General features: G+C 49.3%; 1 protein-coding gene across 2 annotated transcripts; it reads right to left on the bottom strand.

Moving 5' to 3' along the window:
- Window positions 1-1,268: 1,268 nt before the first annotated feature.
- On the bottom strand, window positions 1,269-13,644 carry SRRM2 (serine/arginine repetitive matrix 2). 2 transcript variants are annotated; one of them, XM_082713404.1, is made up of 12 exons: window positions 13,033-13,644; window positions 9,553-9,824; window positions 8,564-8,671; window positions 8,213-8,377; window positions 7,954-8,031; window positions 7,276-7,338; window positions 7,135-7,167; window positions 6,882-6,932; window positions 6,616-6,708; window positions 6,260-6,530; window positions 5,771-5,960; window positions 1,269-4,725 (listed from the first exon to the last, which is right to left on the bottom strand). In XM_082713404.1, the coding sequence occupies exons 1-10, from the start codon at window positions 13,627-13,629 to the stop codon at window positions 6,488-6,490; spliced, it is 1,503 nt and encodes a 500-aa protein (XP_082569530.1). In that variant the 5' UTR covers window positions 13,630-13,644; the 3' UTR covers window positions 1,269-4,725; window positions 5,771-5,960; window positions 6,260-6,487. The 2 variants fall into 2 exon arrangements, with proteins under 2 accessions (XP_082569530.1, XP_082569531.1); XM_082713405.1 differs by having other exon boundaries at window positions 7,276-7,335.
- Window positions 13,645-23,512: the final 9,868 nt, after the last annotated feature.

Below are 23,512 nucleotides of genomic sequence, written 5' to 3'. Positions count from 1 at the left end.
CGTTCTAGACCTGGATCGTCTTCGACTCACTGGGGATGCTCTGGATCGAGATCTTCGTCGAGTCACTGATGTCCTGGACCTTGATCGTCTCCGACTGACTGGTGAGGTTCGAGACCTGGACCGACGGCGGCTGACCAGAGGTGTTCTGGAGCGGGATCGCCGGTGAGTGGCAGGAGAGGCCCGAGATCTTGAACGTTTCCACGGGGCTGGTGAAGTGCGTGAGCGGGACCGCTTCCGACTGGTTGGGGGTGTCCGAGAACGGCCTCTTCGGCGTCGGGAAGAAGTTCTGGAACTCTCCTGCCGGGCAGGAGACCTTGAGTGGTAACCAGAGCCTCCCCTCCTCCGACGAGTGACCCGAGACCTTGACCGGCTCCGCTGTCTTCTCCGAGAGGTTGACTGAGAAGATCCAGATCTATCTCGACGTCGAGTCGTTCTGGTTTTCTCCCTCCTTGAGCGGGAACGGGATCTCTGGAGCCCACGAGGCTTTGGCGAAGGAGAACGGCCTCTCCGTGAGGTTGTCTTAGCACGTGGGGATGAAGCTGAGCGCCGGCGGCGTGAGGATCTCGACTTTTCAGCTGGCTCTGGGGAAGACACTGAAGGACTTCTTCGGCGTCTTGGGGGAGTTCTAGAACGGGTCTCTGGTGAGGAAGACGCAGAGCGGCTTCTACGAGAAAGTCTGGCCTTCCTGGTCAGCTCAGGAGATGATCGAGAGCTGCGACGGCGAGGTGGAGTACGGGACTTGGTCTTGGGCTCTGGGGAGGACCTAGAGCTTCTTCTAGCAGTTCTGGATTTGGGTGGGTGTTCTGGAGATGACTCTGAACTGCTGCTTCCTTCAGGAGAAGGGCCTCTGCCTTTGCTTGATGAACCCGATCTACTTCGTCTGGGAAGAGCCCGAAGAGCAGGAGCCTTGGGTTCAGGAGAGGAATCAGAACCACTCTGTGCCCTGGGTGCTGCTCTTGGCTTATCTTTAACTTCAGGAGATGAGCCAGATCTACTACGCCGAGGAGAAGGTCGCGATTTGCTCTCAACTTCTGGAGATGATCCAGAGCGACTCCTCTCTCTGAGAGGTACTCGTATCTTAGCTTTAGAATCTGGAGAGGAGTCTGACTCACTTCTTTCTTGAGGGGATGCACCTGGTTTCCCATCAAGTTCTTGAGAAGATCCAGATCGACTTCTCTGACCAAGCGGAGTCCGAGCTACAGTCTTCTGTTCAACTGAGGATTCTGATCCACTTCTCTCTCTCTGGGGGGTGAGACACTTGTTGTTGAGCTCTGGGGACGATGGTGAACGACTTCTTGGTCTAGGAGTCTGAGGCAAAGCTTTTGGTTCTGGAGAAGAATCACATTCGCTTCTCCCCCTGGATGGTGTTCTAGGTATATCTTTCATTCCAGGAGAGGACCCAGACAAGCTATGTCTTGAGGGAGTCCCAGACCCATCTCTAAGTCCTGGAGAAGACCCAGACCTGCTTCTCCGTGAAGGGGTTCTGGGTAAGCCATCTTTCAGCTCAGGAGAGGCAGAGCTACTTCTTTCCCGAGACGGTGTTCTGGGTACTGCATCAAGTACTGGTGAGGAAACACTCTGATTCGAAGACATTCCCGCTTTTTCCACTGCATCTGGGGAAAACTCAGAACTGCTGCGTCTAGAAGACCTTGTAGATTGTTCTTTAAGGTCTACAAATGGATCGGTCTCCAGTTGATTAGGAAAAGATCCATTCAAATCTTCTTTGACTTCAGGAGAAAACCCAGTATTCATTTCTGCAACAGCACCTGAGTTTCTAAATTCTAAAGGTGATCCAGAACTATTCTCCCTTGGGGGAGAGTTAGACAGTTCTTTATGTTCTGGAGAAAAATGTGGCCCACTCCAAGTTGAGGGCACTACAGGGCCTTCTACTTCCAAGGAAGTCTGCGACTGGCTTTGGTCAAGAGTCAGAGACATAGTGGGTCTTTCTTCTATTTCAGGAGACGATTCAAAGTTACTGCCAGCCACTTCTTTAAGTTCTGGAGACAGATGGGAGAGGACCTGCTTTGAGGATTCTTCTGATTTCTCTACCACCTCCATTAACTCTTCATCTTGGCCTGGCTTAGCTAACACACTTTGGTCTTTTGGATCTGGAGATGATCCAACACCACCACCTCTTTCCCTTGATGGGGTTTTAGGCATCTCTCTGAGTACTGGTGAGGAATCAGGCTTGTCCTGCACTGTAAGAGGACTCGATTTGTCTCTTGGTCTAGGAGAGGACGCAGTCATCTCCTCCTGAAGGAGTAAGACTGTTTTCTCTTTCGATTCAGAAGGCTCCAATCTACTCTGCCCCACAAGAGATTTAGAGTCCACTGCAGGATGTGGGGAAGAGTCAGACTGCGACTTGCTCTGCTCAGGAGACATTCCAGATTTTAGCCTAGGACTTGACAATTCACTTCCTTCTTGTTTTGCCGGAGATCTGGGGGCCGGCTCAGTGACTGGAGATGAGGACCTGGACCGGCCACCTTTAAGAGGTGTCTGAGATTTGCTCTGCACAGATGGAAACTCAGAGTGACTCTGTTTCATTTCGGGACTTGAAGTATCAGACCTAGGGTCTGGTGAAGTTTGAGATTGTCCTTTCTGTTGCAAAGAGGCAGCAGCAAAATACAGCTCTCCTGGTGGTGTGTTAGCCTTTACTCCTGGACACAGAGAGAAGGATCCAGAACTTTGTGCTGTTAAGTCTTTCAATTTCTCTTGGGAACATGGTGACTTTGATCCACAAATATTGTGCCCCAATGGAGTTTGGGGCTTGGCCTTAGGGTATGGCGAAGTAGACCCTGAGTGACTGTGTCTTGGTGGCGTTCCAGGTTTCACTTTGGTATCTGGTGAGGAGGACCTAGAACGGCTCTGTCTTTCCAACAATCTAGCTTCCACCTTGGAGCAAGGAGACTCTGATCTGCTTTGCCTTGGAGGTGTTTTAGATGTCACCCTGCTAGGACTTGGAGAAGAGGAGCCAGAATGGCTAAGTACGGGTGACATGACTGCCTTCACTTTGGGTTGTGGAGATGATGACCCAGATCGGCTCCGTCTCGGAGATGTGCTAGATTTCACTCTAGGAGGAGAGGACCCAGAACAGCTATGTCTCGAAGGGGTTGCAGATTTCACCTCAGGGTCAGGTGATGATTCTGAACGGCTCTGTATTTGTGGTGTTACAGATTGTTCATTTGCCTGAGGACTTGTTACAGACCCTTGCCTTGGTGGTGTTCCAGACTTTACTTTAGGTTGAGGAGATGAACTGGAACAACTTTGTCTTGATGGTGTTTTAGATTTCTGATTAGAAGGAGGAGAAGAACCAGAACGACTTCGCCTTGGTGGCGTTCTAGATTTAGCTTTTGGTTGGGATGATCCAGAGCGACTGCGCCTTGGTGGTGTCTGAGACTTCTGTTTAGGACACGGAGAGGACCCTGAAAGGCTTCGCCTCAAAGACAAACGAGATTTTGCTTTGGACCGTGGTGAAGAGAGAGACCTACTCCGCCTTGAAGAAATGCGAGATTTTTTCATTTCAGGGCTTGAGTTAGACCTGCTCCTTCTCTGTGACGTTCTGGATTTGTTCTTCCGCTCTGAAGATGAACCAGATCTGCCTCTTCTTTGTGGCGTTCTAGAGTGAGATCTTCCCCGTCTAACCACACTTCTACTACGAGATCTTCGTCTTGCAGGTGTCCTAGACCGAGACCGACCTCGTCTTGCCGGTGTCCTAGACCGAGACCGACCTCGTCTTGCAGGTGTTCTAGACCGCGATCTCCCTCTTCTGGCTGGGGTTCTAGAGCGTGACCGCCCACGTCTTGCTGGGGTTCTAGAACGTGACCTGGCACTTCTCCTGGCTGGTGATCTGCTACGAGACCTCCGTCGTACTGGTGATCGGGTCCTAGATCTGCGCCTAGCAGGTGTTCTAGAGCGAGACCTGCCCCGCCGGGCTGGTGTTCTAGAGCGAGACCTACGCCTGACGGGTGTTCTGGATCGTGATCTCCGCCTGGCGGGTGTTCTAGAACGAGACCTGGCCCGACGGGCTGGCGTTCTAGAACGAGATCTGCCCCTAGTGGCTGGGGATCTAGAGTGTGACCTGCCTCGCCTTGCTGATCTAGACCTGCCTCTTCTCTGGGTATTTCTGCTTCTAGACCAGCCTAGTCGCTGAGGAGACCTAGAGCGCCCACGTCGCTGGGGGCTTCTGGATCGTCCCCACCTCTGTGCAGACCGGGACCTACGCCACTGAGGGGATCGGGACCGAGAATGACCTCTCTTGGTAGGGGTTCGAGACCGAGAGCGTCCCCTCTTAGTAGTGGTAGGGCTACGGGACCTTGCCACCCTTCGAGAAGGAGTATGAGAATGTGATTTATCCCGCTTTGCCCGGCCATGTGAGCGACTCTTGGATGCGGGAGAAGAAGAAATCTCTCGGCGGGACCCAGGAGCTGGTGCAGGTTTAGGACTTTCAGGGGAAGAGCTCGCATGTCGAGAAACTTTGGTAGGTTGAGGGGATGGTGGACAGCTCTCTGAAGAAGACTGGGCTGGTTTCTCAGGAGACTTAGGTAGTGAACGGCCCCTGGGTGGGGAAGCCTCAGATGGGGGGTTCACTGGCTCCTGACTTAAGGTGGTTGTTTCAAGGGGTTGTGGGGAGCCGCCATGTTGCTCAGCAAGGAGCAGAGTGGGAGCAGGTGGTTCTGGGCCTGTGCTGCTCCTTTCCGGAGAGGGGCTAAGTCGAACTGCAGATTTCTAAGAGTGGAAAAAAAAGTACGGATAGGAATGTAAGCACCAAAACTTCCTATCACCTGTAAAAGCACAATGTCCTTCCCAGTGAAATTTTTCTCTACACATCCTTATTACACCAGGTGGTCCCTTTCCTCACCACAGACCATCATTCATTAACAGAAGATCATATAAAAAGACAGTGAAGATAACACAAAAGTATGGACAAGCTGTCACTTTAAGTCTTATTACCTACAAAAAAACCACAATAAAAACAACTAATGCATGACACTGTGTAACAACCATAACAAAATGCTATGGAAACACACACACACACACAAAGGCACTTTTTTAAAATGGAGAAACAAAACGGTTTCCCAAAGCAGGAGGCATCTGATTTCACCCTTGAAAAAGAATGCATTTAAAGAACAAAGGCAAAGATTTGAGAACAAAATTTATGTAAGAACAAGATATATGTAAGTAAGACAATGAACTACAGAAAACAGACAGAAGACTAAGTTATAAACACTTTTAAACATAAAATAAATTTTTCTGGTGATCCACCTTGTTTAGAAACCTAACTGTGGATGACATGGAAAATGAACAAAAAAGAATTTAGCAAAGAGCAATTTATGTAATAGCAAGAAAACATCGTGACTAAGGCTCAATGAGAATAACCACAGAATGGTAGGTACTGAAAAGACAAATGTAGTAGTGTTTTCAAACTGCAGGCAGCAAGCCAGGAGGTTGAAAACTCTTAGTTAACTACAAGCAGCATTTAGCAAAATAAAAAACTAGATAGATCTCAAGGAATAAGGCTAAATTAAAAAAAAAAAAATGCCCAAACTGTACATAAATTGTAAAAAAAAAAAAAAAAAAAAAAAAAGCCGACGTAAAACCTATTAATAACCACTTAGTTTTGAAAAACGTTAACTTTAAAGAATGTGCAGATGCAAAAAAGAACTTGATGAGAAATGCACAAAAGAGAACTAAATTCATTTTCAAAAACTTCACTTCACACACCCATCCTAAGCCTGCAACCCAATAAACATCCACCAACTCACTAACATACCTCCTTGTCTTTGTCTTCATGCGGACTGCTAGGCTGCTTTGTAGAGGGCTCCGGGCTGCCAGGCTGCCCTGTGTTGGTGGTACCTGGTTCCTTAGAAGGTGCATCTCCCTCCCCTCGCCGCCCTGAAACGGGGGAAGGACTTCGCCCAGTCAAGGCAGTTGTATGGGTTTTTGCTGCTGCACTTCGAGACCTGAGGAAGGTAATTGAGGGCAGGGAAGAGGAAGGAAATCAGCTCAGGGGAGAACAAAATACCCCCTCCCCAGCTCCCATCCACCTTTCCTGACTGTACAAACCCTCTTCCAAAAAGCCTTCTCTTACACACATCACTCAAATCACTCATATGGAAATTCAAGTCCAATTCACTTTCGTCTTTTTCTTCCTAAAACAGTTCCCCAAAAAACATTCTCCCTCTACCCCTTTATTCACCTCCCCCAACCTCCCCAAACCCTCCACCCTGCCCATTCCCTACCCACTTCATTCACAACTCACCTCTGAGCCCACCTCCTTCAGGAAGCCTTCCCCGATTAAGGAAGCCAGGGTAAGGATTCCTTCCTCCCCCAGACACCACGAACAAACCACCACCCCCCCTATTCTGGCAGTCCATATACATCAGAACAAAACAAAAAATAACAAAATAAACAAAAACAAAAACAAAAAAAAAAAAGAGAAGGGGAAATGTATATGTCTGTCCATCCTGTTGCTTTAGCCTGTCAGCTCCTAGAGGGCAGGGACCGTGTCTTCCGAATGGTCTGTGCAGCGCCTAGCACACCGTGGGCGCTCAATAAATATTAAATTGATTAACCCACAAGTCCCTCTCCCTCCCTTCCTCCTGGACCACCCCTTACCGACTGCGGGAAGTATCAGAAGAGGAAGCAGAGTCAGCAGATGTTGAACGGTGGGCCCGGCGGCTCTTGGGGGCTGGTGTTGTACTTCGAGACCTGAAGGAAGGTCACAACTCATTGTCACACTTGTACTGGATTCTCCTCATCCATCTCTCAACCCTCCACCATCAGTCAAGGGCATAATTAATTCTTCTCTATCCCCCACCAGGTAGCCTTTACATACTTGCTAGGCCAATTAATTACCCTCTAATCCACACAAATTCACTCACCGCTTCCTCTTCTTGTCCTTAGATTTACGTTTGCTCTTTGGAGTGGGAGACCTGACAATGTAAGTGAGATTATTAAAAATAATCATTTTACAATAAAACCAAAATAGAAATGGGAAGAATCAGGGAAATTTTTAACAGTGCAAGATCAAAAAATTGAGCTAAATTCCAAGAAACCCCTTGGAGAACAGGCAATGCCAATGGGGCTCACCATTCCATACGCCACTATGCCCCTTATGCCCCAAAAAACTCTTACCTATGCTTCCGTTTTTTGGATTCAGACTCTGACCTGTCAGAAGGGGAAGAGAGAAGAAAAGAAAAAAAATGAACCAATCAATACCTCTGTCTGGACTCATCAAGCTTCTCCACAATCACTCCACATACTCCCACCTCATACCTGTGCTTCTTCTTCTTAGAGCTCTTCTTCCTCTCCCGTCGAGGAGAGCTGCTCTCTGACCTGCTAAAGATGGGTTTAAAAACAAAGTCATTCTGCTCAGCTCCTTCCCTCACCCTCCCACTTACAATTACCCCCAAAAGGAGGCTTTTTAAAATAAAAGGCACACCAGTTTCTCAGACTTATTTACTCCCCAAGAAGTGTATCTCTAGCATAAAGCAACAAATCTCAAAATAAGAAAGAAAATACAATTTAAAATATTGCTGGTTAACTCTTAGTTGACAAAAATGCAGAATCAACCTTTCCCCACTGAAGAAACATACATATTCATTCCCCAACTGAAATCAGAATGGAAACTCCATCTTCCCTGATTCTTTTTAAAGATATTATTTGACATAGAGAGAGAGATATCACAAGTAGGCAGAGAGGCAGGCAGAGAGAGAGGGGGGGGGGGGAACAGGCTACCCACTGAGCAGAGAGCCTAATGCGGGGCTTGATCCCAGGACCCCAGGATCATGACCTGAGCCGAAGGCAGAGGCCCAACCCTCTGAGCCACCTAGGCACCCGCCCATCTTCCCTGATTTCTGTGACAACTCTCACCTGCTTCTCCATTTCCAGAAAGAGAAAGAAAACGACAGGATTGGTTCTCTGGCTATTAGAGTAACTTCCCAACTAACTTACCGTCCTCTATCTTTCTTCTTTTTTTTCTTCTTTTGCTTTGGGGTTGGTGAGCGGGAACTGCTGGACTCCCGGACAAGGCTTGGGGAAAGATGAAATGAAGCAGGGTTAAGTGCTACGACAAATTTTAAACATTTCAACTTCAAAACAACAGAATCTCAACAGTTTGATAATAAACAGTCCAAAAAACCCCACAAAAACAAAAACCAGAGTACTCAGAATCAAGAAAAGGAGCTGGCATGGGTGTCTTGGCCTTAAGTACCTGTAAGGTTTAGGGGGCTCTGGAGCTGGTTGTTTAGCTTCTCGAGCACGACGCTGAGGATCAAAAGAGCTGCCATCCACATAGGAATCACTGATGCCAAAGGCAGCACGGAGTCGCTCATTTTTCTTTTCATTCAGTTCGGCCAACTGGTGAGTCTCAGTTACCCTATGGGAAAAATAAGGCAAAGGTCAGAAGGAGTTAGCAAAGAGCAGAGTGATATTCACACAACTGTAGGCAGTCCAATGGGACTGGAAAAAGAAGATGAGGGCAGTGGAAAAGTACAAGATAAGGAGGATAATATAAAGAACTACTTGGCGTCCAGAGGAAGTAAGAGACAGTGAAAAGACTCACGCTGGCCGCTGTCCTGGGGTCTCTTCCTTGCCCCCAGGGTTCACATCCTTCTCCAGCAACATGAGTCGAAAAGTAGCCACTTTTTCCTGAATTTGCTGTTCCTCGTACCTAAAGAACAAATCCCTTCAGGGTTAAAGCTGGACTAAGCACTTTCCCCAGTCCCAGGTTTACAGCTTCCTCATTCCCAGGAGAATCCCTTCCCTTTCCATGCACACATAAAACTTTTCACTCACTGTCACCCAAAGGGCCTTTCTCTTAAATCTTTCTGATCTTTTCCTGTTATCTTTCTTCTGTCCACTGACTGTAGCCTCTAGAACAGTGGATTTTAAACATGCCACACTCCAGGGGCCAAAAGAGAAAAGTTAAGCAAGTTCTAGGTTCTCCTCCCCAACTTCAACAACAGGTATTTCCTGAGATTCCAAAAGTACATTGTGTAAAAAGGGTGCCACTGCTCAAGTTTGAAAACCACTGCTCTAAAAGGTTTTCTCCCTGACTACACCCCCTTTCCAAAATTTCACTTCCCTACTCAACCCATCATCTCCTCTTATCCAGGTATTATTCCAGTTCCTGTTTCCCTGCCTTCAGTATGTTCCAAGGCCTCAATCCTTAAATCCATTTACCTTCCTCTTCTCTACCAATGACAACACCTGTCAGCTTATACCTCAACTCTTATCCTCCCTGGTACCTGCTTCCCCACCTCTCCCCTTAAAGCACATTTTTGTCTCTCTCCAACTTCCCTCTTTTCCCATGTGCCTCCACCTAAATAACTCATACTCCCTGAGGCTTCCTCTTGTCACAGTTTCCTCATCTCCCACCCTGAGCTGTCCCTTAACTCCTTTCCATTCACTAGCTCCTTTATCTCCTCCCCTCTGTTGAACTCCTCTACAGGCCGCCTCTTTTCAACCAACCCTAAACTCCCTACATCCCATCTAATTTCCCCCAGCTCTGCACTCACTCAGTGCTTGGCTCTCCCCCAGCCCTCCCCTCACCCCTGCTCTTCCATCATCTCCTCCAGCTCGAGGCATCGCAGCTCCACGCGCCGCTTGCGCTCGTGGTCCAGGATGTCAGGATTAGGCCGCTTCACCAGGGCAGCCTCCAGGCGCCGCAGTTCCTCCTCTCCCTTGTAGTCAGGCCGCTCACCCCGGCGGCCCCGCACCAGGGACAGGTTGCGCTGGACGTAGCCGTTGGTGCCGCTGCCCCGGGGCGTCGGCAGCCCGATCCCGTTGTACATGGCCCCGTGCCCGGGGGGGCACCACCGCTCCTGAGGGGGAGCGGGATAACACGGGTCAGGCCCCTGACCCCAAACTAACCACTTACCACCACCCAAATCCTTGTACTCCTTCATCCCTATTTCAGCATGAATCTCCACGCTAAACCTCCTTTAACTGCATAATCTTCCTGGTCTAACAAAAACCCTTCCTCACCCTTCCCATACTCTCCGTTAAAATCACAGCCCAGCTCTTACAGCCTTTTCCCCCAAAGGGCAAGAGCTATTTCCATTTCTATTTGCACCTAAATGTTCTTCTTTTCCACACTAAGGAAACAAGAAACCTGCTTCTCTCAAATTTCTCCACATCGCCTCTTTATTCTCCAGCCCCAATAAGTACAAGAGATGTCTCCACCAACTAATCTAATCCCTAACATCTGGTGTCGGAGGCCTCCAAACCACCACCACAGATCTGTGGCAACTAAGGACCACGGTCCAAGTTCAAAGATTCTTCTAAGAGCAGACCTGAGAATTTCAGACTACCCTATTATGAAAACAAAACAGACTGAACGACCCCTATGTACCTGACCAGGTGGACTGACTGGCTCCTCATATAAGCCAAGTGTCCTGTACAGCCTCACGCTGAAGAAAAGGCCAGTATGCGTATCAGAAACACATGAACCTTGAATACATAATCTTGTACTTTACCTCCCAGAAGGAAGGGGTCATTTCTTGGATTCCAACTATTTACAAGCGCCTATCCACTAACCCACCTGTATCTTATTCCTTTGATTTCCTTCCCAACAAGATTTCTTACATGATTTACAGCTCACCCAAGTCTCATTAGCTCCTCTTAAACATCACCTGTTTTTAACTCAATGCTCTGAATACATCAAATCAGCCTTCTCTGCTCCAACTGTTCCCATACTGTCTACATTCCTTGCCCTAAACTTACTCAGAAGCCCCCCCCCACTCTTTATACTCCCCCTTCACTAACAAATGTCAGCTTTCCCTATCAACCCCTGTATCTCACTCACTTCCTAGAGTTTCTCTTCCAGCCCTGCCTTATCCCTCTCATCTCATCTCCACACCTTCTACCACGTTCTCTCCTCTCAACCTGTCCCAACCTCCAGCATGGCTCAGAATGAGCCCTCAAGCCCCCATTCTTCTGGTTACATTTCTTATTCACACATACTCTATTCCTTTTCCCTACTGTATACACTTTGTTTCTTCTCCAATCTCATCCTGTTGTAGACAGCTTCACAAAGCATAAATTTGAGGGGAAACTACCCCAAGGAACAAGTGGAGAGATTAAAAGAGATAAAATTGGATAAAAAAGAAACGGTATGTTTTGAAAATTCCAGAATAAAAAAACACCATACAAATACCTGGAAAAACATACTAAAACAAACAACAACAAAAATTTAAGTACGGGGATACACTGAATGGAAGGAAAATTGCCCAATTCCAGAACTGCTTGTACCTCTATCCCCAGTAGCACTTGCCCAACCCCAGTAGCACTCAAGAGGGCTAAAAACAAAGAGAAAACTACACTAAGGTAAAGCAGTCACAAATAAGGCTTAATCTAGGAAAAGAAAATGGAAATGCACAAAATAAGAAAAATCTCTTTACAACACACACAAAAATCAGTTTCTGTACCTTCCAACCTTCCCTTCTGCTTTCTCAACTACCAATCCTCCCCACCCTAAACCTAGGTCCTTCTTTGTCTCTCTAAAGCCCACCTAAAATTTCTGCCCCCCATAAGGGATGCTCTGACAGCCTAACTACTCACCCACACTTCCATACCTCACACAAAAATCCTCCCACTCCCTTATAAGGGAAAACTGGTAGCTGCTAAAAGAGTATTAAAAACACAAGGAACTGGAGAACTTTTAGGGAACCCCCCCCAAAAAAACGCACAGCTTCCGATGCAGTCCTCAAAACACGAAAAGGTTAAGACCAAAGGGGAACACCCCCCCAAAACACACACAGAAATCACCCAAACCAATTAACTTTATAAAACAGGCATCCTTAACTGGGTGCCACGCTGTGAGCATCCAAGTCACCCAGGCCGAAGTCAAAAAAATAAAAATAAGCTGCAAAGCAAGGCAACAGGATTTCTTTTGTTGGGAAGTTAAAATCACGACGCCAAACTAACGAAGAGATAGACGGCAACCTGGAAATTCAATACTGAGACACTCAAGAAACGCACCAGAAACAAGGACGTGGGTGTGAGGGAAAAATGGACCTAATACGGAAGCTCCTAAGAGGGCATTTCGGTAGCCAGGTAGACGCTGGGGGAACCCCACATCTGAAATAGTAGCTCAAGACGAGACCTAAAACCACACACTTAAAAGGCAACGAGACGCTCTTCCCGATTCCTGGCACAGACGACATCTTAGATAGCCGCGAGTGCGGACGAAGGCTCGGGAGAGCTGGGTGCCAAGGCCTACATCGGCGCCCAGCGCTTTCTTCCCCCAAAGAAGGGCTCCAACGGCCTCCCCGGCTTTAGCACAACTTTCAAGACGACGATAAAAAGTGGAAAAATTTTTTTAAAAATTAAGAAAAGCACATAGTCTGCCTTTACGTACCTGAGCCGAACGTCTTTCCAAAAAAAAGAAAACAAAACCAAACCAAGATTTGGAGCTCTCCTCGCCCTACCAGTTCGAGACAAACGGTAACGAGTCTGAAGGGCCCCCATACGCGGGGCACCGAGTCGAGGCCTCCCTGCAGCGGCGGGGCCGCCAAGGCCTATTTTCGGCCTTCAGGCATGGGGGAGGGGGCTGCGTGGCGCCCAGGAGTCTGGGAGGCTCCGCGCCGGACCGCAAGCCCGCGGGAGGGACGGGGAAGCGAGAGGCCGGCGAGACTCGGGGGAAGAGATCCAGGAACAGAGTCCCGCCGCCGCCGCCGCCTCCCCGCCGAGAAAATGTCGGAAGGGGCAGCCGCGGGAGGGCCTCCTCGGCCGCACGCGTGGGGGAGGCGAGAAGCCGAGGCGCGCGCTCCCCCCTCCTCGTCGCGAGCGCGCGCGAACCCGAGAGCAGTCGGCGGCGCGAGCCGTTGCCATGGGGGAGGGGGAGAGCAGTAAAAGCCCGCGCGCGACAGGAACCGAGGGAAGACGAGAGGGGGAGGGGAGGCAGGCAGGCGAGGGCATCCGCGTGCGGCGAGCGCGCGTGCGCGCGGCGGCCTGGACCGTTCTCCGCGCGCTTTGGCCTCGCGCCGGGGGCCGCCGCCCCTCCCCCACCCGGCTCGCGCGCTCCCTCACCCTCTCACCCGCCGCCGCCGCCGCCTCCGCCCGCCGCCTCCGAGGGGGAGAGGTGCTGCCGCTGCTCAAGCTCCCGAGTCCCTCAGGGCCTGGAGCTGCCGCCTCGCCTCGCCGGTCCGCCCGCCTCAGCCGACACCGACGCCTCCTCGCTTCCTCAGGGGCCGCAGCGGGCTCCGACTGCGCCACTCGCACCCCGCCTGGGCCACGCTGCACGTCAGCACGACCAGCTAAGCGCGTCAGCACGCACCCGCGCGCGTCGCAGGGCCCGCCGGGAACCGTAGTACGCCGTTGTGCGCAAGCGCCGAAGTCACATCGGGAACTGTAGTTTCTTAACACCCGAGGGAGGGTCAACGCCGCTGCCAATGAACTACGAATCCCTTCGGCCAGTGCGAAGAAGGGCGGGTGAGCGGCCCGTAGCAGGCCACGTATTCCAGAGGGTTTCCGCCGGGAGGGGGCGGGGCACAGAGCCTCGCGCCACATCGAGGGACGGTAGCGCGCTCCCAGCCCCCTCACTTTCGACCCAGAGCACTCTGGGAGTTGTAGGTCCTGCGTGCCGCGGAACCCGTATGTGGCTTCGGCCCGGGACACGGCCGCCATTTTGTTTCCCCATGTTTGGAGTTGATGGTCCGAGGCCAGCGACAGAGTTGTTTAGGTGTGAGCACCGCACCCCCGCGGCGGCGTCGCACCCGGCCTTCCGCACCCGGGAGAAGCCCCCGCAGACCCCAAGCAGCGGGCCAACACCTAACTTCAGAGCCCAGGTTCAGGGCCTGGGCCTGAGGCGAAGGCCACAGCAGCTGGCCGAGGTGTTAGCAGCTTCCACGCTGCAGACGGTGCCGGACCGGGCTGGCTGCCCTTGGGGATGATTTTCGTACTAGTACCTCGGGGTAAGGCGGCCGGGCTGCGACGCCATGTTCTCCTACGGAACCCGCATCGGGCTCAGCGTGTCAGGGCAGAAATATCACAAACACCCTTAATTTTTCACCCCATGCAGTATGTCCCTCGTGACCTTTTTAGAGACCGGGTTTTTTTTTTTAGCCTGAGAACCAGCTGTGCTGTCACAAAGCAGAGCCGAAACCAGCCAGACTGAGACCCCGCCGCCTGCCCGCCGACCTTGGGCTCGCCCTTGGCGGTGCCGGTCATGGTGGCGGGGTCTGGCATCCTCTCGGGGACCCGGTGGGCAGCAGTCCCTTCGGGTTTGGGGCTCTGTGTTGGCTATTAGCAAATTTCCTTTTTAACCTGCCCAATCTCGGGAGCTGGAACGGGAAGGCCCCCCGGTCCGTGTGGGAGCGCCGGCCGCCCTGGCCTTGTTAGAACCCTGCTCTCCTGCAACCTGGGCACCTGCAGATCCCGCCTGCATGAGCGGAACCCCTCTGAGTAACCCAGGGGACCCTGGCGCAGCCTAGTTCTGCACCCGAGCTGGCGGTTTCTTAGAACCCACCCTGTCCAGTGAGATCTCTCCTCAAGGATGACCCTTGCCAGTATTCATCCGTTGTTCTGTCCTGAATTGTGTCCATCAGCGCGTTTAATTGGCTGCTCGGGACCACCCCCTAGATAAGCGGTCAACCTTTTTTATGGCGAGAGCAGTGAATTCTCTAACGAGTCCACAGCCCAGTTTCCAGTATCAGGAAAATAAGACTGAAACAGTACAGTAACCCGCAGACCTTATTTAACTGTTGTCCCTCAAGTTGGATCTGTCTGATGTTTAGCCTGATGTCAGGGTCCATGCTTTGGGCAGGGGGGACCACGGAAGTGATGCTCTGTTCTCTGCATAGCGTGAAAAGGTATCTGCCTTCCAGTGTTCAGGTGTTGAGGAAAGGTGGTCAGTATGGTTTCTCTGCTGTGCACTCAGCGTAGCTGTGGCATCGTTACCTCCTGCAGAACGGAGCGGGGAAACGGATAGGATGCACACATGCAGGAGTCTACACCATCTTTAATCCCGACCCAATCCTGCTGGTTCATTCTTTGTTCTCCCACTCAGTATTTGTAAACCCGTTTTCCAGTCCGGAGGGACTTGGTTTCCTTTATTTGTGGATTGAGTTTGCCAGAATTCCAAAAAGAAGCTTCAGAATTTTTCATCTGTATTTGGGGGGTGTGGCGGGGCGGGGGGGGGAAGCCTACCAGTTCCAATTAGAACTAAATATTTGTTTAGATTCTTTTTGTCTTTAGCCCGGTGGCCTATGCTCCAAATATTACTACGTTCAAAAGTTACTTGAGGGGGCACCTGGGTGGCTCAGTGGGTTAAAGCCTCTGCCTTCGGCTCAAGTCATGATCCCAGGGTCCTGGGATCAAGCCCCACATCCGGCTCTCTGCTCAGCAGGGAGCCTGCTTCCTCCTCTCTCTCTCTCTACCTGCCTCTCTGCCTCCTTGTGATCTCTGTCTGTCAAATAAATTAAAACAATCTTAAAAAAAAAAAAAGTTACTTGAGTTACTGGTTTTGTTTTTTCTCAGCCTTGAGTGTGTTTATGTTATTCATTTGAAAGAATGCTTTAGTTTATTTGTTTCTGTTTGTATTAAATTTAGGGATTTATTTTTCTCCCATCCTTGAAGATTTTATTTTATTTTTTCAAATACATAAAATGATAACATAGTTCCAAAAGTCAGGTCTGGACAAAAGGGTCTATTCAAAGAAATGGCTTCTCCCAAATTCTCTCTCTCCATTCAAGTCCTGCCAACTGCCTTCTGAAATCAATCTCAGTCCTCTTTGGGTTTTCTTTCCTAGGCTTCTCTATACTCCAGTGAGGAGGCAAATGTTTATTTTCTTAATTCCCCTTCTTTTGTACACAAAGGTAGCACGTTATAGATACTTCTTCACACATCCCTTTCCTCGCTTAGCAACAGAGCCTGGAAATCATTCCACATCAGTTCACAGAGCTGTGTGGATGGATTTCTCATTCAACTGCGCTTCTCTGTATGAACATCTAAATTGTTTCCAGGATTTTGTGATTACAAGCTGCCATGAGTAACCAGGTCAGAGGTATTTTCATATTGAGGATGTACCTTCAAGGTAAATTCCTGGAATTAGCATTGCTAAGGCTAATGGTAAAGACACAGGGGGCGCCTAGGTGGCTCAGTGGGTTGGGCATTCAACTCACGATTTTGGCTTAATTTCTGATCTCAGGGTTATGCCCCAGGCAGGCTCCTCCCCACCCCCACCAGTGGCGGGTCTGCTTCTCTCCCTGTTCCTCTGTCCGCCAACTATCCACACACACAGCCCCTCTCTCTCTCTCTCTCTCTCTCTCTGTCACTCAGCCTGTGCAAGGAATAGTGGGTGAGTAGACCTGGGTGGTAAAATAAATAAATCTTAAAAAAGAAAAAGAAAAAGAAAAGGTTGGGGTGCCTGGGTGGTTCAATGGGTTAAAGTCTCTGCCTTCGGCTCAGGTCATGATCTCAGGGTCCTGGGATCCAAACCCCATGTTGGGCTCTCTGCTCAGCGGGGAGCCTGCTCTGCCCACCCACCGACCCACCCCACCCCCCGCCTGCCTCTGCCTACTTGTGATCTCTTTCTCTCTGTCAAATAAATAAATAAAATCTTTTTTTTTAAAAAAGAAAAAGAAATATAAAAGGTAAGGACACTTACGTTTTTTTGGTAATGACAGCTTTCTTCCAGTAGCAAAATATGAGAAGGCCTGCTCTCCCACAGCCTTGCCGGCAAAATGGGGTACTGTACTTTCCAGATTCTGCTACCGTGATGTGAGAAACCGTATTTCAGTATATTGGTAAAATGTACATAACATGAAATATACCATTTTAACCATTAGTATCCAGTTCAGTGCCTTTAAGCCAGGTCACAGTGTTTTGCAGCCATCACCACCATCTGTTTCCAGAATTTTTTCATCATCCGAACTGAAACGCTGACCCTGTTAACAATAACTCCTTTCTTCCTCCTTCCCCCAGCCCCAGTAACTCTCTTCTGTTTTCTGTCCTGTAAGTGTGCCTGTCTAGGTACCCCATGGATGGAAGCACACTGTGTTTCTCCTTTTGTGTCCGGTGTATTGCATTTAGCATCATGTTCACAAGAGTCATCCACGCTGTGGTGAGTGTGAGGAATCTCATTCTTTCTCACTGCCCGAGGCGTCCCGTTGCACGGCCAACCACACTGGTCATCCGTTCATTCACTGATGGGCATTTGGGTGTCCACACTGTGACTATCATGAATAATTCTATGAATGTTGGCGTACAACTTTTTGTGTGGGCACCTGTTTTTACTTCTCGGGCGTGCACTTGGGATTAGGTGACCCAGCAATACAGAACTCTACATTGAACTTGCTGAGGGACTACCACACTGGCTTCCCCTGGGGCTGCACCATTCCCACCCCCGCCAGCAGCAGATGAGGGTTCCAGGCTGCACACCCTCGGGACACTTGCTATCTGCCTTTTCCTCTCCCGCCATGCCAGTGGGTGTCCTTGCGGCTTTGATTTGCATTTCTCTGTGGACTCAGGGCCATTTTGCCTGTGCTTCTTGTTCATTTGAATATCTCCCTTGGAGAAATGTCTGTTTGTCCTTCGTCCGTTTTTTTTTTTTTTTTTAAGATTTTATTTATTTATTTGACAGAGAGAAATCACAAGTAGTCGGAGAGGCAGGCAGAGAGAGAGGGAAGCAGGCTCCCTGCTGAGCAGAGAGCCCGATGCGGGACTCGATCCCAGGACCCTGAGATCATGACCTGAGCCGAAGGCAGTGGCTTAACCCACTGAGCCACCCAGGCGCCCCCTTCGTCCGTTTTTTTAAATGGGTTTTTTGTTTTTGCGGGGAGGCTTGTTTTTGTTTTTACTATTGAGTTACAAGAGTCCTTTATATATCATGGGTATTGATTCTTCATCAGATTTCTTATTTGTGACTATCTCCTCCCATTCTGTGGGTTGTTTCTCCTGTTTTGATAGTATCCTTTCATGCACAAAGGTTTTTAATTTTTTTTTTTTTAATATTTTATTTATTTATTTGACAGAAATCACAAGTAGGCAGAGAGGCAGGCAGAGAGAGAGAGAGAGAGCAGGAAGCAGGCTCCCCGCTGAGCAGAGAGCCCGATGCGGGGCTCGATCCCAGAACTCTGGGATCATGACCTGAGCCGAAGGCAGAGGCTTTAACCCGCTGAGCCACCCAGGCGCCCCAAGGTTTTTAATTTTAATGGAGCCCGACCGGGGAAGTCCTGGCACAGGCCACAGGGACAGTCCCAGTCTGCAGCATCTGGGGCATTGCCTCCTTTGCCGCATGTGGTAGCCTTTGTGCAGCACGCCCTGGCCTGGGTCAGTACTGTCCCCCCCACCACTCCTTCGAATGGACACTGTCTAAACTTTGCGAGTTTCTACAGCTTTAAAAGCAATAACTTCAGGGGTGCCTGGGTGGCTCAGTGGGTTAAGCCTTTGCCTTCAGCTCAGGTCATGATCTCAGGGTTCTAGGATGGAGCCCCTCATCAGGCTCTCTGCTCAGCAGGGAGCCTGCTTCCTCCTCTCTCTCATCTGCCTACTTGTGATCTCTGTCTGTCAAATAAACAAATAAAATCTTAAAAGTAAATAAATAAATAAATAAAAGTAATAACTTCAGACACGTGGATGGTTCTGTGGGTTGATCGTCTGGCTTTTGGTTTCCGTTCAGGTTGTGATCTCAGGGTCCTGGGGTTGAGCCCTGCATGGGTGTCCAGGCTTACCTGGGGAGTCTGCTGGAGGCCTATTCTCTCTCTCTTCCTCTCCCCCTGCTCAAGTGTAACTATGTGCTTGCTCTCTCTCAAATAAATCTTTTTAAAAAATTAAAAATACATAAATCAAATCAAAGCAATAACTTTAAGGGTGCCTGGCTGGCTCGGTTGGAAGCATAGGCACCTCTTGATTTCCAGGTGGTGAGTTTGAGTCCCAACTCATCCAGGTGGTGAGTTTGAGTTGGGTAGAGAGATCACTAAAATAACTTAAAAAATAAAATGAAGGGGCGCCTGGATGGCTCAGTGGGTTAAGTCTCTGCCATCGGCTCAGGTCATGATCTCAGGGTCGTGGATCGAGCCCTGCATCAGGAAGGCCTGCTTCCCCCTCCCTCTCTGCCTGCTTCTACCTACTTGTGATTTCTCTGTCAAATAAATAAATTAAAAAAAAAAAAGAATAAAAAGCAATAACTTTATTTGCTTAGGATTGTTTTATGGAAATTCAGGTGAATTATGACTATCAGGCATGGCACTTTTGTATTTAAAAATACTGGGAGGGCGAGTGGGTGGCTCAGGTCCTGATTCCTGTGTCCTGGAATCCAGCCCTATATCAGGCTCAGCGAGGATCCTACTTCTCCCTCTCCGGCTGCCCCCCCCCCCGCCATGCTTCTGTTCCTTCTCATAAATAAATAAAATCTTTTAAAAACAAAACAAAACAAAACACAACACTGAAAGGTGAAAGATCAGCCAAATCCCATCACTTATAAAATTAGAAAATACAAAGTGGCCTCCCACCACGTGGCAACACCTCAGCCCCACTCTGCAGAGCCCCCAGAGCCACTAGGAAACCACTTGCTGGAGGGGCTGCAGAGTAGCCTGGGGCTAATGGTCCAGCTGAGGAGAGCTTCCAAGTACCCTGTCGGCATAATTTCTAATACAAAAAGATGGGGAAAACCTACATGCTTCTGTAGTGTCAGTGGGGATAGCCCGCTTTGGTTTGGTTTGGTAATGCAGGTGCCTGACTTAAGCTTTGATTGCCAAAGCATCCATTTCAAAGTGGCATCACTTGGTAAAATTTTAAAAAGCCGGTTACCTCAAACACGGTTCTGAATTAACGAGCCAGGCCACCTCCCCCAGCTGAGGCTTCTTTTATCCTAGAGTTTGGTTGATCTCAATAACTGACTCCTTGGACCACTTCTCCATGCCCCCTACCCCCTGGCTTTAAATTCCTGCAACTGTGTTTTAGATTTAGCAATAAAGAGTAAGCTCAAAGCCCTGAGGCTTGCACCCCTGCACCATGGACCCAACCAAAGCAGAACCTCAGGCCTGTGAGCCTAAAGACCACACTGCATGGCCCCAGGGGTGTTAAAGGATTTCCTGGTCCTGAGGTAATAAGCCTCCCCCAAACCCCCCTCCCACCACCAGGTTCCTGGTGGTGATTGCCAGAGACTATCTTGCAATCACAGTAAGAACCTGAAGGGCTGGTCCAGCCACAACACTGGGCATTGATAAACTCCGACCTACACACGGAGCAACCGGAACACCGGGCGGAAGCTGGCAGAATTGCATGATGGCCTTTGCACTCAGCTGAGGAGAATGTCTTCACCTGCAGCTGCCTGGCCTCCTCGCTAGCTCAGGTGGGGAGCACCATCTGGAAAACTCTCACCACTTGTAGGCAGTTGCTCGTGCTGTTTTGTGTGTTTGCAAATTGCCTCTGTCATGTGTTGCCTGCAGGATCCAACCCCAAAAGGTCACAGCTGCCATAATTATCCAGTGATCGTGATCAAGGCCCTGTGGTCTGCCGAGATGATGAGACCACTAATTATAAAGGCCTTAATTGACAATGTGCGTGACGGTGCTCCACATCTCAAGGCCGAGGAGAGCTCAGGAGGGTGGGCGGGATCACAAGGCTGGTGGCCCAGCCCAAGGGGAAGCTAGGGCCCAAGAAGCAAGGAAGAGATTCCCCTTGGTGAGCAGGACAGGAGAGTCTGTGGGCCAAGCCCGGACTACGTGTCCTTAACCAGAAGAGTTGTGCAGCCTTGCACCTGGAAACCAGTAGCCGCACCAAAGGAAAACATGACAAAAGCTATGGTCTCTGGGCCACCACCTCACTCGGCGCTGCTGTTCAGCCCCTAATATGGGTCCTATTCCTGGTGTGACATTGCAAAAATATGAACGGACAAGTATAAATGTCCTTAGAAGCTGGTGCCAGCCCTTCCTAAGAAGACTGAGGAGGTGTACCTGCTCCTTGAGCAATGCAAACCCCATAGAAGCTTCTGGGCTATTGCTCAGTGACCTGCATACCAACATGCTAAGACTCGTACACCACGCCAGAGGCCCGGGGCTTTTCCCAAGGCCCTGCATGTAGCACGCCAGCGGAGGCCTACCCTCACTCCAAGTTGGTCACTTGGAACACCCTGGAAAAGAAACCAGCCACCTACAGAGAGTGCCCACAGGGACCTCATCCAGATTTTTCCGGCGTCCCTGCTACCAAGGGGAAACTGACAGGGTTATCAAGGTCTCTAGTGAGAGGGCCAAGGGAAACGGGAAGGCAAAGGCCCCCAGAGCCACAAATACTCATACGCTCTCTCCACTTGGATATTTATTGCTTGGTTCCGTGCCCACGCTGTGATCACTGCCAGGGCTCACAGGGAACAGCAAACGATAAGGCCCATCTCCTGTGTGAATTTGGTGTGGTCCGATGGGCTGTTCATACCTGTGACCCCAGTGAGTGGCCCAAGTGATGCTCTATTTCCAACTCTCAAGAGGCCCCGTTTGACCCTGAGTCCAGAGAATTATGCTTTAAAGGGCATTCCCCTTAATTATAGGGTGACACTGCTACATTTTAATTGGGAAAAAATGCATTATGAGGAAATGTTAAGTTTCTAGGGATTAACAGATGTATTGGTAAGTTTGACAGTCTAAAAGATACTGTGTATGGGGCGCCTGGGGAGTTCAGTGGGTTAAGCCTCTGCCTTCGGCTCAGGTCATGATCTCAGGATGCTGGGAGCCTGCTTACGCTCTCTCTCTGCCTGCCTCTCTGCCTACTTGTGATCTCTCTCTATGTTATATAAATAAAATAATCTAAAATATAAATAAATAAATAAATAAAAGATACTTTGCAGCAGTTCACAATTGCATACTTCTTAGTTTGCAGTAGAAATTAAGTTTTCTAAGGATTAAGAACTTAATTACTGTATGCCATTTAAACTACTGGAAATAATAAGGGAAAAGAAAGTAATTTTGTCTTTTTTTTTTCTTTTTATTTATTTACTTGACAGTGCGACAGAGAGCACAATTAGGCAGAGAGGCAGGCAGAGAGAGACGGAGAAGCAGGCTTCCTGCTGATCAGGGAGCTCGATATGGGGTTCAATCCCAGGACCCCAAAATCATGACCGGAGCCAAAGGCAGATGCTTAATCAACTGAACCACCCAGGCATACCCCCCCCCAATTTTTTTAATCTTTAAAAATAGACTTTAGGGCGCCTGGGTGGCTCAGTGGGTTGGGCCGCTGCCTTCGGTTCGGGTCATGATCTCAGGGTCCTGGGATTGAGTCCCGCATTGGGCTCTCTGCGCAGCAGGGACCCTGTTTCCTCCTCTCTCTCTCTCTCTCTCTCTGCCTGCCTCTCTGCCTACTTGTGATCTCTCTCTCTCTGTCAAATAAATAAATAAAATCTTTTTTAAAAAAAGGTTAAAAAAAAAAAACCAGCTATGACCTACAGCAATTTATAAAATCTACCTTTGTAAACAAAGATGAAACAATTACTTTTTCTCCCTACCTGATCCCTCCAGAATTTGGAAACTCCAAGTATTCTTATATTTTCATAACAACCTATTCATTTGTGTAAGTCCAGTAAGAATCTGTTCCCCCTGTTACAGGACACTACTGGAAACACTGGTCATATCACCAAGGCTTTGACTGGAATGTCATATTTGAGAAAGATGTGCGTAGACTCAGATATGAACAGATAGCTTTAGGAACTTAAGGTTGATTTTATGGAGCCAATAAAGCCCCTTGGGAAAATCAGCCTGATAACCTTGCTAAGGGAATTCCCAGTAGCCATATCATTTGAATAAGGAAGGCGGCCTCCTGACAGGCCCAGGAACCTCAAGAAGAAAGGAACTCACCCAGATCTGTAGGCATTCCAGGTGAAGTCGGACAGAAAGTTCTTGGCTTGGCTTCTTAGCCTGGAAAGGCTTTTCCAAGTTCAATCTGAGGTTTCTTATGAAAGGTTCCAGCAAGGCCGACTTAGAAGAGCAGTAGGGGACACCTGGGTGGCTCAGGAGGGTAAAACCTCTGCCTTCCGCTCAGGTCATGATCCCAGGGTCCTGGGATCAAGCCCCATGCCCAAGTTGGGCTATCTGCTCAGCAGGAAGCCTGTGTCCTCCTCTCTCTCTCTCTCTCTCTCTCTGCCTACTTGTGATCTCTGTCTGTTAAATAAATAAATAAAATCTTTAAAATATCTCATAGTGTTATCCAAATCCCTGAACAGATCCCCTGAGGACGACCCTCCCACCCAGGACGACCTGACCGACCTGTTTTCATAGCTCCAGGCCCTCCCAAGTTTGGGACAATGGCTACAGACTCCATTCTGGACTACTGCCCCTATAATTTTTATAGGATTTGCTACCATAAACCTATGTGGAAATGCACTTTCTGTGTGGCAGCGTGCCCGACCCTGCTTGCAGCAAACCAGCCACCCCCCTGCCGAGCTGGGGGCTATCAAGTGTGGATCAGAGCACCAGCCCTGATGGCCTTTTTTCTCTGTTGTGATGCAAGTGCCTGACTTTGATTGCTTTTAAAGAGGCGCGACCTCAAGGGCCATCTCAAATACACATGTTGCAGGCCACCT

This window comes from Mustela nivalis (assembly GCF_964662115.1).
Source record: "Mustela nivalis genome assembly, chromosome: 19".
Classification (NCBI taxonomy): domain Eukaryota; kingdom Metazoa; phylum Chordata; class Mammalia; order Carnivora; family Mustelidae; genus Mustela; species Mustela nivalis.
Note: the sequence above shows the minus strand (reverse complement) of the source record. Positions and strands in the feature narration are given on the sequence as shown.

Bases quoted from the DNA above. Each gene is read 5' to 3' on its own strand.
- SRRM2 (XM_082713404.1), bottom strand. From the start codon at position 13,629: ATGGCGGCCGTGTCCCGGGCCGAAGCCACATACGGGTTCCGCGGCACG. The intron at 8,378-8,563 runs GTGAGTCTTTTC...TTTTTCCCATAG, and splicing joins ACCCCAGGACAGCGGCCAGC to GGTAACTGAGACTCACCAGT. The intron at 7,339-7,953 runs GTAAGTTAGTTG...ACCCATCTTTAG, and splicing joins AAGAAGAAAGATAGAGGACG to CAGGTCAGAGAGCAGCTCTC.